Genomic DNA, 18,074 nt, shown 5'->3' on the forward strand with positions numbered 1-18,074 from the left:
CCCCATTCCTGTTTTACCAGGTGCAGAAAGGGAAGCTCAGGAAACCAAATGTAGGCTGGACGTGAACTCACGGGACAGCTTCCAGGACGCTGACTACCTTAAACCTGAAGTTCGGTGCCTAACATTGCAGTGACTAATGGGAGGAGCTGAGGACTTCCAGCAGCGGCTCCCCAGCACCCCAGCAAAGCAAACCTCAGGGGAGGGGAGGGAGGAAGGTAGCTCAACTAGGCTGAACTTCAATTTCAGGAGTTGCCTTTTAAAGGAATATTTAGAGAGCACAGAGATCCACAGAAGACGTAAGTTGCAAGTTTTTTGTTGTTTTAAATTTCAAACCTTAGATTTTTTTTGTCTCTAGATGTTCAATCTGGGTCTATTTTATATTTTACGTTTTTCTCATCATGCTCACACCTTCTTCTGCCTTCTTGAACACATGGAGGAAGTTTTCACATCGCTGTCTACTAATTCTGTCATCCATTTCACTTCTGAGTCTGCCTTTTCCTTTTTAAGAAGAAAAAAATTGGGGGGCTGCCTGGGTGGCTCGGTAGGTTGGGCGTCTGCCATTGGCTTGGGTCGTGGTTTTGGGGTGCTGGGATGGAGCCCTGCATGGGGTTCCCTGCTCAGCGGCGAGTCTGTTTCTCCCTCTCCCTCTGCCCCTCCCCCCGCTCTTAAGTGTGCTCTTTCTCTCCAATAAATGGAGAAAATCTTTTAAAAAAATTTTTTTTAATTTTTAAAAAAAAATTAAAAAAAAATCTTTAAAAAATTTTAAGTAATCTTCTGGGGATAATTAGTAATCTTAAAGTTGCACTAAATCATCCATAGGGTATCAGAAAATACAATCTTCAGAAAAAGCTCTCAATCTATTTAGTTCAATAGCATTCATTGTAATATGGAATTAGGGATGATATCAGAAGTTTGAGGGTCAGGAATCCAATCTCTCATGTTGTAATAAAAATTAGACACAAAACCTTAGAAATCAGACATGAAAAATTAGACACACACTGCCTTCTTCCTCTATTTCTAGAGAATGTTACAAAGTTTAGGTCTGGCTTAGATATCAGTGACTGAATACAACTGTATTTCCATGCGTTTTTAACTTAAATAAACATTAAAACAAAGCCCCTGGGAGCACCTGGGTGGCTCAGTTGGTTAAAGCGTCTGCCTTTGGCCTTGGTCATGATCTCAGGGTCCTGGGATCGAACATGCTCAGAAGGGAGCCTGACGCTCCCCCCCTCTCTCCCCCCTCTCTCCCCCTCTGCCCCTGTTTGTGCTCTCTTGCTCTCTCTCAAATAAATAAATAAAACCTTCAAAAGAAAAAAAAAGACCCAGATTTACATAGAGTTTTATTTACATAAACACAAAATTTCCATTAACAGTTTCGATTTTAGATAGACTTGGTGGACACACTGCCTCTAAAAGGTATTAAAAGAAGAAAAGAAGTACACAGGTAGTGTAGACTTTACTTGTTGTTAAAGCACTTTGTTTCAATCTTGTTTTCATCACACTCTGCCTGAAATTAAAATGGCTATCCCCACTATACAGGTTAGAACACTGAGGCTGGCCAAAGGGGCCAAGACTTGAATTCCGAGATCCTGGGCCATTACTTGGGCCACATTTTCCACTAATACCTAGTAGCTGTCAGGAGTAGAGAGGCCTTGATCGAAAGTCAAACTAAAATCTTTCATTAACTCATAGTGAACATGGAATCTGGCTGAAGCCTGAGTGAGGTCAAGGGTCAAAGTCCATTTAATGCTTTTATACAGAAAAGGGCCTAGATTCAACATCTGCCCCCATGAGACTGTATCACAATCAGGTTCTTGAAGACGATGCTCCAAAGACGGGATCCTGCTCAGTACCATGCTCCTGCCCACTGAATGCTAGGGGCTTACGAAGGTGCAGCTGACCGATGATACAGCCCCCAAACGTGCATAACACGTCTCCCCAAATACCCATTGTGTTTCTTCCCAAATGAACGCACGTAGGAGGAGTGTGTACCTTCCCGTGTGAAGGGCTGCACTGGAGGCTTCCATCTCCAGGTTTGTCATTTTAGCAAGGCAGATAACCTGTCTCGCAGGGAAGGAACTGGATTTCCAGATGGACTAAGGAACCAGCTCATTTAAAGAGCTGGTGCACAAATCTGGAAGTGATTCTGGAGCCGTGCTTCCTACAAAGGAGAGGGGGAAACCACAGAGATGGGCATCAAGAGTAAGCCCACAAATATAGTGGAGGTCAGACCCAAAGCCCAAGTATGTGTGTGCACGAGCGTGTGTATGCACATGTGTGTAAACACGCACACTTGTTTATATGTAATATACTTTGGGGAATGTCAGTTTTCATAATCTCCTAGGTTTATGGTTTTAAATTGAAATACAACACGGATTTGGAACAGCGCACAAATTATAAACACATGGCTCAGTGACTTTTCTCAAAAATTCAATACATCCGGGTAACCGGCACCCTGTTTATGAGACAGAACAGTCCTAGCCCCTTCTGCTACGTTTACTTTCTAAGTCCTTACGTTTACTTTCTAAGGCAGCCTTTAGGATTAGAATCAAAGTCAGATGTCCATCAGAAGCAACAGGGAAACAATGTTTAATTTTCCGACCCAAAGACCAGAAAGAGAGGTTTTAAGGCTCAAGAGGTGCATTTTAAAAAATTATCTTTATTTGGGTTTCTGATTCAGCACATGTATCAAAGACTAATCAACATAAAGAAGTAAATAAGACATTAATTGGAAGTCTTACATCTCTCTAAACTCTGACCAAGAATGTCAAGATTGCCACTATTACCAGAACTCCAACCTAGTCAAGTTGTAAACAAGCTACCATGAACATACAGTGTGCACAGAGATGCAGAGGCAAAGACATGCTAGCACTTGGCTCTCCTCTCTTCCTTGTTGATGTCTTTCCACTTGACAGTCCACTTTTGCTTTCCATGCTGAGTTCCAAATAAAGTCCAACGGCTCAGGGTCGACCTGATCCAAACCTCTTCCAGAGGAATGCATTCTTTTAAACTGATGTGCCTGCAACTTTGTTTTTGCCAAGATGAAGTTCAGATCAAGATGTACGCTACAATCTCGATGACGGTGCAGACCAAGTCAAGAAGTGAAGTTGAGCAATAACCCGAGTTAAGGCATGAATGCACACATACACGCACACACACGGCACGCACGCTATCCTGAACTTAGGCTTCCTCCCACTGCCTCGTGAGAGGCATCCAGGGCCTGGCCGTTAACCAGGATGCCAAGCATTCTGGAAAATGCTCCCCATAGTGTCATGCTAACAGCTGTGTGTGTGTGTGTGTTTAAGAAAAAGGTAGAAAAGAGAAAACAAGAAACCAGAAACGAAAAACCTAAAAACCCCTTAATCTCACAATGGCTCTCGAGCATGGAACTCGCGTAGCAGCGTCAATGGCTGGCTCTTTAATAAATTTGGAAATCAAAGGTTGTTTTTACTATGTATTTCTTTGGTAGTTACCACTACAAAGTTTTCAGTGTTGGTTACCTATAAGACAAGTACTAGACAGAAGATCAAGTTACATAGAAACGATTCTTCCGTACTGGTAAGATAAAAAGATTGCACTCTTGAAGCACAAGTTACTACGCTTTTACTTGCCTTATTGGGCTTCCTCTATAAGCAAGGCTTCGTGCAGGAGAAGTTCATGTCTACCTAACAGAGGGCGATACATAGTCTATTTTCCTACAATTGAACAGTTAACAAAAATTCACATTATCAATGATCTCTGGTCAAATCAGTTAGAAGCCAATTACCAAGGGACAGCAGCATTCGGTGCCAAAGCCACATTCTGGTCACACACTCATCCCATGGTTGTGCTCACTATCTCAGGAGCTCAGAATTTAAAACTCCTTTCAATTAACAAGGAGCAAGTTAAATTAAATCTTCCAATACTTCCACCATCTGCCAAATTTCTAGAATTCTGTCCAGAATGCCAGCACGCTTGATGAGAGAAAGCAGTTCAGAGCCCAGAGGTGTCAGGTATTAGAGAAGTTAATTTGGTTTCATATAAAAGGCATGGTAATCTGGCAACAGAGTACTTATCCTATTAGCAGCACAGTGGTAGCCAAGGGTCTCTGTCCACAAGACAGGGTAAGGAAGCTCCTAGAAGCTCCTGGTGCGCCCGCCTGCCCTCGGGCCAGGTCCTGACTGGACAGAGGCCTTCAGGGAATCACTCCAGGGTGCCCCTGGGCACGTGGGCCACAGGAATGGCAGGAACCATATTCAGCCCCCACCGAGAAGCACCCGTGGTAAGTCAGCTTCCCATGGGTGAGGGGACTCCTGCCTCCATGGGCTGGGGGTCTGAATCTGATGGGTCCCTGGCACGTGTACTGCCCGTGCGTTGACGGGTGGCACCCGGGGTCAGAAACCACTTGAGAAGGACCTGAAACAGCATAGATTCTAAAGAGTAGTGTTTGTTCTATCAATTCTGAATGTCTGCAGGGAGAGGCAACTCATTTATGTTGACAAAGTGCTGTCTGAAGGAGCTGTATTTTATTTTGAAATGAAATGACGAGTCTGGGGGAACCAGCACTCCATTTCTGCAAAGTCTGAAAGTCAAGAACCTGTTTCTAAAAGGCATTTGTCAGCAACGGTTTGCTCACGCCAAGTGCTTTTTCATTCACCATACGGCAATGTTGCGACTTTTGTGCTTTCAGGAGGTAACAACACTATTGGCAGGAAGCGAAGGGAAGCTTGTTACATTATGGACATTCTCGGCTGTGTGCAAGCCACTATCCAACAGCACTGAATTCTATCAGCTAGCGAAAGAGTCTTGTAAACATAGACCGTACTTCTCCTATGAAAAAAACCAAGAACTGTACCATGAAGGCAAAATGGGTTTGCCTCCTCTCAGAATTCCTCGGAATGGCAATGTACCAGGAGGGGCAACGGGCTGTTGGTGAGGTCCCTGGGTTTGCCAGGACCCCATCTGATCAAATTAAAAACCTAAAGCCTCGATAATGAAAGGCCAAACTTCTTCCCCTTATTTGAGAACTGTACTATGATTATGTATATTACATACAGATTATAAATAAAATTTAGATCGACCAATTGGGGAGTTAGGGGTGGAAGCAGGAAGAGGTGAAAAATCCTATTGTTGCTTTTACTCTCAAGTTCTTAAAATGCTAGTCAAACACTATTTTCCGACAAGACTTGCTTCATTCTGTAATTTTTAAATATGCATTCGAAGGCAAGTTTCTATACTGTACACTATCAAATATCTACAATGTCACGGTTCCTTATTTTTAGGAGTGTATTCAATAAAGAGCTAGCTATTAGAGATGGGTGTCACAAAACATGGACTCTTAAAAATTACTGATAAATTAATTTTCAGTTCTCTGATTATATCCAACAGATACACATTCTCATCATAAAATATACATTCTCTAGTAAGTTATTTTCGTCCACAGCATATATAAATATGCAAACACAGGTGGTAAAAATCACTTTACTACCAAAGTACAAAACAGTTACTGCTGAAAAGCAAAAATAAAGATGTTGCAAGTATTAAGAAAAGAGTGACTCACAGTGTTCCACTTCCAAGTGAAACCAAATGATTTATTTGTGCTAAATGAATGGAAATGATGTATTCAGAGTATACTTGTTTGTACACCGCACTTGCTGATACTGGGCAGCATGAGCGCTTGGGCTAAGGGGCTCCTTTCCGTTCACCTCTGGTCTTTTCTGCCAAGCAATAAAGGATTCTGTGGCCATTAGGCCATGATATTCCTATAACGTTCATTTCAAATAGTACTTTCTAATAGTATTTTGCACCTTTAAAATATTTGTTCAAACTCTATCTTAGGGGAACATGAAGAATGGAAAGGGGAAAATAGCTGTTTTTGTTACAATCACGTTGCTTTCTGCAGCAGATATCAAAGAGTGTGTTCTAATCCACCATCAAAACCACTGGTGGGCAGGACAACATTTACTGACTCGTGTTGGAGGGCCCGTCTGGGTAGGTTAACACTAAAGATAAGGAATCACACCTTAATATACACTAATTATCCATCCCACGTGTATGTGGAAAAGGTACAGCCATGTGACCCATTACTTTTAGTCTGTTTCACAAGAGACATGGATGTTGACAGATACTGAAAGTAACCTATAAAAAGTGTATCTATAGAAAGCTCTATTAAAGAGTATATTGTCTTGGGCACTGACGCATCTAACTTTCCATTCTACACCGAAAGCTAGATTTTCAAAGGTCTGAATTGTAGTGCTGAATTATTGGTATGTTTGGTAAACACCATTATAATGGGGACGGGGAGGAGAGGTAACAGCTCAGTAATTTTCTGCAAATTCATGAAAAAAAAATATAAAAAAGATATCCCTTTTTATTTTACAAACCTAAAAGCCAGGAAAATGAAGCTCTGGGGCCAAGCAAAAATTGCACACTGCTGCTGAATTACCAAATATTGAATAGCAAATGTTCCAGCCAGGGAATGGACGTACATGTAGATTCAAGTAAAACACTGATGGAAAAAGTCGTCTGTTTAGTGTTGTAGACCCACAACACTGGCTGCGTTTCCGACAAACACTTACAACACAATTAATAGTGAAGCCTAGATAACCTCAGTGCAAATCAGTCAGATCCAAAAATGCCAGGGGAGGAAGCCTTTGGCGTTGAGTAGACGGCTCCGCTGTACGAGTCCCAACATGAGATGCGGACTAAGCACATGCATTAAGGCTGGGAGGAGGGGTGCGCCGGGTGTTGCGAAGGGGCGGGCTGCGAGGTGGCTGCTGACGGGGCCGCGGGCTGCATGGGGGGCGGAGGTGGAGGCGGAGGGGGCTGGACCGGGGTCTGTGTGTTGGGAGACGGAGGCGGTGTGGGCCGCTTGAATTTGTCAGGACTGTTGCTTCTCCGCGGTGAAGGCCTCTGTAGACGGGACAGAAGAGCAGGTCAGTCTGGGTCCAGACGGCTCATTTCTAACAGCCTGATAAGCCAGGGGAGGTGAGAAAGGGGAGCGACAGAGACAAGAAACTAGCGAGCTCCTTGTCTACCCCTATTGGTTTCTGAACTACTAATGAAAACTTCCACAAGGTGGAGTTTGCACCTACACCTTTGAAAAAGCCATGCAAGATTACCCCGAAACGTGCACTGACCAAACTAGTGGACTTGGCCCTTCGATGGGACAGTCCTAGAATTAAGAAATAGCTGTCTCATCCTCCACTCTAATCTTTTCTGTCCACTGTATGTCCCGAGGTTCCTTCCACCACTCAGGTAAGTTGTCAACATCCTGAAAGATGTAGCTCAACCAAACGTGTCTTTTACATAAAATCCAGCAAACCAACAAAACCCAGAATCTGGATACCTCCTGCTTTCGTTGAATAAGAGGCTTCTTTTAAGGATTCCGTTATCAGAAATACCCTCACTTCTCTCCTGTTCTCAAACCCATGTTAGCTACATTTCTAACTGTTCTATTAGTCAACCTACTAACCAGCTCTAAAGAAAAAACTCCCCTGAGTGAAGTCTGAACCAAACACACTTAAGGCTCCTTCTAATTCCAGGAGAGAAAATTTGGAGTGAAATCAGAAATAAGGCTAGTCTCAAGAAGAATACTGAGGATCAGTGAACTGTGAAGATGCGGACAATAAATATTTTAGACATTGTGGCAACCAGCAACGATTCATTATGGCAAAGAGCTGGCCGGGGTTTAATTAAGGCACTGGGCAGAGTTCAAATTACATTTCACAAAGCGTCATTTTTCACAGAAAGTGAAGCTGAAGTTTTGTCTCCCGGGAAGGATTTTAGTTTCCAAACCAGAATTTGGTATCAAATTGAAGGAAGTCTCTATAGTTTGAAGGTGAACTAATGGTGGGAGGGAGAAGAAAGGGCAAGGTCTAAGGGCATCACCCCTGGTCTCTTGAGGAGGAGCTGCTGCCACCACCAACAGAGTCAAGTGTGGCTTCCTCCCCTCTGGATACTTACTGTGATGCCATGGGATGCTCCCATATGCTGTACATGAAGACCCGGGGAATTGTAGTAAGACATTCCGGCTCTAGTCAGTGAAGTTGGTGGCGTGAAACCAACTGTGTGACTTGCGTATGATAGACCTGAAATATAACCATGACAAGTATGATGTCAAACTCCATTCTCTGGTGTCTCCAACCATTCAGAAGACTTTAAAATGCAGAAGTTCTCAGTCACCAACAAAAATGAACACAGATAAGACTGGTGAGCTCACCAAATGGTCTCCTGGATAAAAGGGGATATAAAAGTCAAGTCCTAGAACAGAACAGAGAGCCCAGAAATAGGTCCACACATAAACAGTCAAGTAATCTTCAACAAAGGTGCCAAGAATACATAATGGGGAAAGGGCAGCCTCTTCAACAAACAGTACTGAGAAAAGTGGATATCCACATGCAAAAGAATGTGGACCCCTGTCTTATACCCTATACAGAATCAACTCAAATGGATTAAAGACTCAAATGTAAGACCTACAACTATAAGCCCTTAGAAGAAAACACAGAGGAAAAGTTTCATGACATTGGTCTTAGCAATGATTTTTCAGATGTGACACCAAATGCAGTCACAAAAGCAGAAAATAGACAAATGGAACTCTGTCAAACTCAAAAGCTTCCATAGCAAGGGAAATAATCAACAAAAACATAACCCAGGGAATATGAAAAAATATTTACAAACCATACATCAGATAAGGGATTAGTATTCAAAATATATAAGGAACTCCTCCTACAGTTCAGTAACAAATAAATAACCCAATTAAAAAGTGGGCAAAGGACTTGAACAGACATCTCTCCAAAGACCTACAAATAGTCAACAGGAGTAAGAAAAGATGCTCAACATCATGCAACATAATCCAAAATAGACAAGATGTATAAACCACCTAAATTGAACTCAACACCCAAAAAACCCCCCAAAAAAATCCAAAAAAGGGCAGAAGACATGAACAGACATTTTTCCTAAGAAGACATACAAATGGGGCGCCTGGGTGGCTCAGTGGGTTAAAGCCTCTGCCTTTGGCTCAGGTCATGGTCCCAGGGTCCTGGGATCGAGGCCCGCATCGGGCTCTCTGCTCAGCAGGGAGCCTGCTTCCTCCTCTCTCTCTACTTGTGATCTCTCTGTCAAATAAATAAATAAAATCTTAAAAAAAAAAAAAAGACATACAAATGGCCAGCAGACACATGAAAAAAAGCTCAACATCACTCGGAATCAGGGAGATAAAAATCAAAACTACAATGAGATACCACCCCACACTGGTCAGAATGGCTAAAACTGACAACTCAGGAAACAATGGACGTTGGCGAGAATATGGAGGAAGGAGAACCCTGTAACACTGTTCCTGGAAATGCAAACTGGGAATGTACTCTGGAAAACAGTATGGAGGTTCCTCAAGAAGTTAAAAATAGAGCTACATTACGACCCAGCAACCGCACTACCAGGTATTTATCCAACAGATACAAACACGGTGATTTGAAGGCGCACAGGCACCCAAATGTTCATAAGACCATTATCAACAGTAGTCCAACTATGGAAAGAGCCCAGATGTCCATCAACAAATGAATAGATAAAAAGATGTGGTACACACACATACACACAAATATTACTAAGCCATCAAAAAGAATGAAATCTTGCTTTTTGCAACAATATGGATGGAACTAGAGGTTATCATGCTAAGTGAAATAAATCAGTCCACAAAAGACAAATAAACATGATTTCATGCATATGTGGAATATGAGAAACAAAACAGATGAACACAGGGGAAGGGAAGGAAAAATAAGACAAAAACAAAACAGAGAGGGAGACAAACCATAAGAGACTCTAACCATAGGAAACAAATTGAGGGCTGCTGGAGAAGAGGTGAGTGGGGGGATGGGAAAACAGGGATTAAGGAGGGCACTTGAAGTAATGAGCACAATTCTTTAAGCTATTAAGGATACTTTTCTTTTGGCTTCCATGGCTGAAACTTGCAGCCACCAAGCCTAGCTTTATGTGTCATGTCCCAGAATTTGTCTGTGTCCTCAACATCTAAAGTCAAGAATTTATTTCATTTCTTGATTTGACTATCAAATAGTGCTTTCTATTTGGCATGCTTCCATTTCAATTGTGGATGTGGGGTTCCCATTTACAAAAAATGAAGGTTTGGAGTAAAGTCTAAGTCCAACTAAGTGGCTGTGTTTGTTTTGACCACAAGCACTTCATTCAGCCGGAGGAGGAAAGAAGAGGTTTTATTAATATAGCTCTGATGAATACAACCCTAATTCTGTTTCTTATGAAAGTGATGAAATTTAAGAGAAAGGGTATGAAAGTGGATTCTTATCCCAAGACAGAGAAGTTCATGATAATAAAAAAAGATGCAGCCTATTTTGTATTACAAGGTTAACTATTGGTATGTTAAACATGAATCAAGAATCTTCAAAGACTCCTTACTATCTACCTAAACTGAAGAAAAAAAAAAAATTCTCTTCTCTATTATAAAGGCCTCTGCACTTGGCTCCAAACTATCTCTTATACTGTAGGTCAGTGGTTCTCAACACACAGTATCAAAGCCCTCACTCAGGCCCAAATCAAATGATATCAGAATCTATGGGAACAGGGCCTCAGGGCAGCCCGTGGTAAGAACCATAGTGACCCCTACCACTCTTGATCCTGACCTCTACACTTCACTTCATACCATGCCCTTTGCCTGGGGTGGCTTCTCTGTACTTTCTCCCCTGTCAATCAGGACCTCAATCAGCCTCTGAAGAGGCAAACAGCCTAGACCCTAGAGCCGACGGCCATATTAGCTCTAGTTCTGTGACTTGGCACTGAGTGACAGTGGACTTCAGATCCATCAACTATAAAATGAGATTACTGAAGTGGCCTCACAAGGTTGCTGTGGGGATGAAATGAGTAAATGTCACAAAATGCTCAGAGTGCCTGGCCAACGATGGCCTCATTAAGCTTTGGCTCATGAAGCTCCTTTACGGCGGATCTCAAAAGTGCTCTAAGCTGGTAGCTCTCTCTTTTCTTTGAATCTCTTCTTAAACTATTGAGATTTTTTTTCAATTACAACTTTTCATTTTGAAACCATTCACCACTCGCATGAAATTGCAAACACACTACAGGTTCCACCAAAGAGTTCTTCCAGAAGCACAGCACAGTGTCAACCCCAGGAGACTGACATAGGTCCCCAACTAGTGACAAAGGCACAGGCTCAAGGTGGACTTCACCAGTGTTTACTGCACTGTTCCCATGTGCACGTGTGTACACAGCCCAAAGTAATCTGATCACATGGGTAGATTCGAGTAACTCTCATCACAACCAGCCGCAAAACTGCTCCATCACCACACACAAAAAAAGAACCCGAGTCAGTCCTTCCATGTGTCACACCTTCCCTCTCACCCTGTGCGCCAGCAATGACTGACCCATTCCCTGTCACTATAATGTTGTCACTTTGAGAATGTTCTAGAAATGAAATAGTACAGTATATAACCCTCCATGGAGTGGATGTCCTGCAATTCGGCTATTTCATCTTCTGCATGAAATTATTACACTTGGCCTTGCAAAGTTTCTTAAAAAGAGTCTCTTGTATTTTCCCTCCCAGCCCCTTCCCCAGGCCCTATGGTTGATGATAAGCTCTTAGAGGCCAGACCGTATCTTAGTACTTTTTGTTTTCCCTTAAGTTCTAATCATCATACATCTGACCCTCCGGCCCACAAACACAATACAGGATGAGAATCCAAAAATACCTGGGTTGAAAATGCCAAACCCCAAACACCAGTCCACTAATAAATCAAGTAGTATGGTTCTTCGAAGCTATTGCTACAATAAATTTCTCTTGCTCTCATAGAGAAAGGCATTAACTAAAGTGAAAATGGTAAGACTTGTTCTGCTGTCCACAAGCTCAAGGCTGCAACTTTAAAAGATGGTTAATGAAAAGCAATTCATGACAAAAACCACTCAGCAAAATGAAGCAAGTACAAAAGGTATAATCTGGTATGAAACCAACTATCTAAAGGAACATTGCAGGAGGAGCGGGTAGGAAAATGAGGCATCTGGAAACACTAAAATATTACCACTACCTTTGGATAGGAGGATTCTGGATGATTTTATTTCTGCTTCTACCCTTCTGACTGTCCCCAAATTCTCTTTATATCTTTTTGCCAGTGAAAAAAAAAAATATAGAGCCAAACTAAAGACAGATACATTTTCTTCCTTTTAAGAGTTTTAATTTTAGATTATAATTTTAAGGTATTTTAGTTCTGTAAGTTACACCTAAGACCCTGGTCTTTGCAAAACTTTAACTATAGACACAATTTCCTCTTTAAATCTCCCTAATCCAGCTCTGTCCCAATGACTCCATCAGCACCGCTCTTGCAAGGTCAGCGGTGCTTCTGAGCTGCGGGCTGTGACAACCATTCTCCAGCCCTCATTGTACTTGACCCTGGAGAGCCTTGGACAAAGCTGACTCTCCTCTGGGTGAAAGGTGTTGTCTTAACTTCAATGAGATCATATTCCGATTTTCCTTCCACTTCTCGGTCTCCTTCGCCAGGTTTTCTTCCTGTACTTGACCTCCAAATATCGCAGTTGCTTCGGGATCAGACAGGAGGGCTTTGCTCTGCTCCCTTTATCTACTAGGACGAGGTAGTGTCTCACCTATTTCTGTGGTTTTCTTCAAAAATAAACTTTTAATTTTAGAATACTGTTAGGTTTACAGAAAAGTGGCAAAAGTAATAAAGAGGGTTCCTGTATGGCCCACGGTCAGATTCCCTTATTATTAACATCTTATGAGAGTATAATACATTTGTCACAATTAATAAACCAAGGGGCGCCTGGGTGGCTCAGTTGGGTAAGCGTCTGCCTTCGGTTCAGGTCATGATCTGGGATCCTGGGGTCGAGTTCCCCATCGGGCTCCCTGCTCAGTGGGGAGCCTGCTTCTCCCTCTGCCTGTCACTCCCCCTGCTTGTGCTCTCTCTCTCTCTGACAAATAAATAAATAAAATCGTAAAAAAAAAACAACAACAACAACTAATAAAGCAATACTGATACGTTATTATTAACTCAGGTCCAAACTTCTCTGGATTTCCTGAAGTCTTACCTAATGTCCCTTTTTGTTCCAGGATCCCATTTGGATGCCACTTACTATTTCATCATCAGGCCTCCTTAGGTACCTCTTGGCTGAGGCAGTTCCTCATTTTTTTCTTGTTTCTGATGAGCTTATCATATATGGGGTGTATCAGTCAGGTTTTCTGCAGCCAGACTATCCCTCAATTGCGATCTGTCTGACGTTTCCACATGGTTAGGCAGGGTTATGGGTTTTTTGGAAGAAGTCCACAGAGGCAAAGTGCCATTTTCATCACACTGAGGGTACGTGCTACTGACAGGGCTCCCCATTGTTGACGTGGACCCTGATGGCCTGGCTGCGGCCATGTCTGTCAATTTCCTCCATTGTAAAGTTACTCTTTTAACCCTTTTCTACACTTCTCTTTGGAAGGAAGACCCCATGTCCTCCCACACTGACAGAATGAGGGGTTATTTCTACTTCCTTGAGAGCAGAGTATCCACGTAAGTTCTCTGGAATTCTTTCAAAGGAGAGATCTGTCTCTTCTCCCTCGTTTATTTATTCCATCATTTACTTATATTCATATGAACTCACGGATATTTATTTTTTGTTTGGGTTATAATCTAACATGACATCATTTCTTCTGTTGCTCAGATTGTTCCAGCTTTGGCCTTTGGGAGCTCTTTTGGTTGGCACCTCTGTGCAAGACACCCGTGTCTCTCTCGCATCCCTTCATCTTGCTGTTTTCTTAGCACCGCCTTACCCTGCAACATCCCCAGATTTCCCAGGCTCATCCTGTCCCCTGCCTGCTCTGTGCCCTAGAAACAGCCATTTCTCCAAAGAGTTCCCAGTTCTCTTCACTGGAGAAGGGAATTAGAAACCAAGATCTGGGCAGTGGGTACACTCGGATGTGGCTAGTGGGGTGCAGACCCTTTTTCGAACTTCATTTTTCCGCATCTGTGATTTGGGCACATCAAAATAGGCTAACTGAAAAGTATTAGCATCAAAATATGCTAATAGGCTGCTTAGAACAACGGACAACCTGAAAGGTAACTGTTGACAAGTAACTCTCTCCCTGTGTGTAATCCACACACATAAGTCCACACATTATTAAGAGGAGGATCTTTGATAAGTTCTTGGAAATATGTCTTTCAATTCAACTGAAGGAGAACTTAAAGTATTTCAACAACTTGATGAAATGCAAGACTGCCAATGTTAATCAGAAACGGCAAGGGAAGGAATGAGCCAAAATGATTAAAATGGAAATGAAAACTATATATATAATATATATATACACACACAACATAATTCCACTAAGAAAGTGATTAGATATTCTTAATACTGAGCACTTCTTCCAATAAAAACTGAATTGAAAAGCAAATTTGAAAATTCAGGTTTTGCTCATGTACTATGTATAGGACTACAAGGGACTAGATTAGGAGTAATTCTGCTGCCAAATAAGAGATAAAATCTACTTTGATGATATTATAGAACTTAAAATAAGACACAAATGTTCTTCTCACTTAGGCTGGCTGAAAGAAAAAAAAAAAAAAGAATCTAGGTGTTACTTATTTCTTAGTTTAAGGAAAAACAAACAGGTTGTCTAACAGGCAAGTCCCCAATACAGGGACAGAGACAGTGAGAGTTCAAATTATGTACACAGAGTAAGATATTTTTGTAGAATACCTGTAACAATAGAAGTTAATATTCCCAACCAGGGTTTGACTCTTGCTTTTTCTCTATTCAAAGACCTTAACATTAGACTTAATGAATTGGAAAACAGATGCCTCTAAGGACCTCTTTAGGGTTAGATAAATCAAACAGAAGGCTAAATAAATTATACTGAATATGAATCAGTACCATCATTTCCATATTGCTTCTTCCTAATGCATGCCTTCCTTTACATCAATAATTCAGAAGGCCAAGAAGACCTTTATCACGATAATGGACCCTGAGTGCTATTTGGGGGAAACTGAGGCAGAAGGGAAAAGAGCTTTCAGAGAGATGTAAAGGCCACCAGAGAACAGGAGACACAGATGTAAGAGCATCCTTGGGGCAAGAACAAGGGGAGATCATGTACTGATCCAGGATATGAAGCCCTTTCGGTTTGCAAACAGCTCCTCTTTACCCTGCCTGAACTGGACAGAAGTTGCCCTGCTTTGTGCTGGGCTCTTTTGATTTCTCCTCTTAGAAAAAAAGAAAGAAAGGTCACAGCAGCATAGCACTGGGCAGGAGCCTAACCTCAGTGTGTCTGTGGCAACGTGCACTGCTGCAGCATTTCCCCTTGGCCCCCTGAAGGGTCTTCCATACTTTCCACAGTTCCAACAGCCCAAGTGAGAGGGTCCCCAACACGCAGCTGTTCTACTCTCCAAAACCACAGAGCCTTTTCTGCCGCCATCCCTCCAAGCAGGCACCTTGCTTTATTCTGCTATGAAACTCTCTCTCTCTCTCACACACACACACACACACACACACACTCTCTCTCTCTCTCTCTCGCCAGCTCTGTTTAAAATCTGTTTACCAGCAAGCACAAGAAACTTAGACTTGTCCCTTCAGTCACAAGATGCGATCCTTTGGCTCGCTACCTTTTCTTTTCCTCCCTCCACTCTGCTCTCCAGTCCCCCGCCCCTGCTTCCTCTTTCTTCCTTGCTGGATCATTTACTTGCCCTCCTGGCCTGAAAGCCCCATGCTGCGCTGGTTCTGAGCCAGAGACCCTGAGGGGGAGGGAGCTTTCAGGTCAGATGAAGACAAGCACGCCTTTGAGGGAAAGGCTTGAAGACCAAAGCCAGATGCAGGAGCAAAGCCAAAAGCGAGGCCAGCTCCTTCTTGCAGGGCCTGCCTACTGGGCCCCAGTCCTGCTCACCAGTCACCAGGAATGTCAGGGGGCAGCTTGTGCTGCAAAGAACCCAAGCTTGGGAAGCAAGAACCGGTCCACCTTGCCACCTCCTGGACCTGTGACCAGAGTCACTGAACTTCTGAATCACTGCCTCCTCAGTGGGGAAGATGATGCCTACGTTAATATTCTGACGGCAAAAATGAAAAGATGTATGTAAAACATAATAACAGAACCCACAGCAGATGGGTTACGATCCATCTTAGACATCTGTCCAAGGCTTTGTCAATCCACTGGAACTTAAAATCAGTCAAAGACGGTCTTTTTTAAAAAGAATCTTTGGAGTTAAATTCCTTTTCAACAACAACAAAAAATTTTTAAAAACACCAGCTGGCACTGTAACATTTATGCCTAAAAATTTCAGGCTAAAACTCAGGCTTGATGGTGATTTGTTTTTGATGTTTCTGAAAAACACATGACTGTTCTTCCTCTGCTTACAAGATTTTTATATGCTAAAAGGGAACATATTTGGGGAGGCTTATTAAATGTACCAGAGATCACTCAGAGGGAAACTGAGACCGTGTACTCACCGGGTGATATGGGCCTGCTTGAACTCGGAGACGGTGTGTAAGGGATCGGGCTGGACACAGTGCGAGGTCTTAATCCTTGGGCAGACATCTCGTTAAAATACCTAAGAGGAAAGGGGGGAAGTATCAGAATTGCGTGCATTTCAATAGTTCTTAAGGGAGCTCCTATGAGATAATGTTCGGGGTTCAAATCTTAGGTCAAATCCCAGGGTATTTGGAGAGTGATACTATAAGCTAAGAGACAAGTATAAAGCAGACTCCGGGGTCACAAAGCTCCACTGCTTGGCAAGCCCCTCTCCCCATTGGTACAGGTTAGGGAAATCTGGAATGTCCTAGCTCCAGGGGGAGGCCTCCTAACAGAACTGTGTCATATGACAGAGAGGGCTGGGCTTTTCTTTATCACACGACAGCTATGTAGAAATCTACCTCCACTGTGCCGAAGATTAGACACATCCATGTTTTGATGGCTATATTTAAATTGTTATTTGAGCCACAAACCCACTCAAGCCCTCTAAGATTTATGTCATCAAATTAAAGTGTACAGGTAATGGGAAAAAATAAATTAATTAAAGAATTAAAAACAAATCCCAAAAATTAAAAATTAAAGCTTAAAGGTCACGGTATTCCCGAGAACTGGAAGTCAATCATTTACCAGGTAAGCCTCGCTTAGCGGACAGCCACACATGAGAACAGTCAAAGACCCAGCACCCCACACCTACGGGAGTCGCACTTGGCCACGTCATGCTGGCTCGGACTTCTTTCTGGACGTGGAAGTCACACCAGACCCAAGGAGCCTCAGGCCTGATGGTCAGGAATGTCAGCCTTCACTCTGTGAACGAGCACAGAACGCTGACAAGCAGAAATCTCTGCTCGAGAGACTTCCCCCATCAGCTACCCTCCACAGGCCTTGCAGCCAAAGGAAGCACCACGCGTGCAGGCCGCTCTGTCCCGGGGAAGATCACCGCCCCAAAGGTCCTCCGGCAGTTTGCAAGAACGTTACCACGGCTACTTCCATGCTGGGTCGTTTGGCTCACAGAAAACCAGGCTCCCCAACCTGCCACAAAGCTGTCAGCCAGACAGCCACCTGCAACCTCTGCCTGCCCTCTTGAACAGCCCAGCACGGCGGCCCCAGGCACTGACTCTCCCCACGTCCCGTAGGCAGCGAAGACCACCTCTTGCTCTTTAAGAAATAAACACATTTTAGACAACTTAAGTTTCCAACTATTTTCTTTCTCCCCAAGGTGACATCATCACTCCTAACATAGAGAGGAGAAATCTCATTTGGGCAGCAGTACTCTAGCTGGGATAATGTGACCTATGAAAGATAAGGCAAATCTTCTGGAGTTGATACCAGTTCTGGAAAATATCTATGTATCTATCTATCTATCTAGAAGCCTGAAGTAGCTCCAGTATTTTCACCACAGTCGGAAGATACTGTCCCTCAGAGTGCGTCCTTCAAAACCAAGTACAGGGCACTGTGTACTGTTAATAACTGGTCCTCTCCGTGTCTTAAGGTGGTTAATAAAATAGTTATCTGGTATTCAAGCTTATGTTTTTAGTCAAATGGCTGTCAGAGGCCAAGGATTACAGAGAGAAGGGAACACTGTCAGAAAGAAATCAGTGAAATTCAAGGTCAG

The 18,074-nt window shown here is 42.9% G+C and overlaps 1 protein-coding gene across 1 annotated transcript in view; it reads right to left on the reverse strand.

The window, feature by feature from the left end:
• Positions 1-1,376: 1,376 nt before the first annotated feature.
• LOC111144710 (coiled-coil domain containing 6) overlaps positions 1,377-18,074 on the reverse strand; it is a 107,354-nt gene continuing 90,656 nt past the window's right edge. The window contains exons 7-9 of the mRNA XM_022499146.1: positions 16,441-16,541; positions 7,945-8,069; positions 1,377-6,891 (exon numbers count right to left, since the gene is read on the reverse strand). Coding sequence (XP_022354854.1) covers positions 6,697-6,891; positions 7,945-8,069; positions 16,441-16,541 — 421 coding nt within the window. The 3' untranslated portion in view covers positions 1,377-6,696. The remainder of the gene's footprint in view (positions 6,892-7,944; positions 8,070-16,440; positions 16,542-18,074) is intronic.

The sequence above is a fragment of the Enhydra lutris genome, unplaced genomic scaffold (genome assembly GCF_002288905.1).
Source record: "Enhydra lutris kenyoni isolate GAN:26980312 unplaced genomic scaffold, ASM228890v2 scaffoldscaffold12, whole genome shotgun sequence".
Classification (NCBI taxonomy): Eukaryota; Metazoa; Chordata; class Mammalia; order Carnivora; family Mustelidae; genus Enhydra; species Enhydra lutris.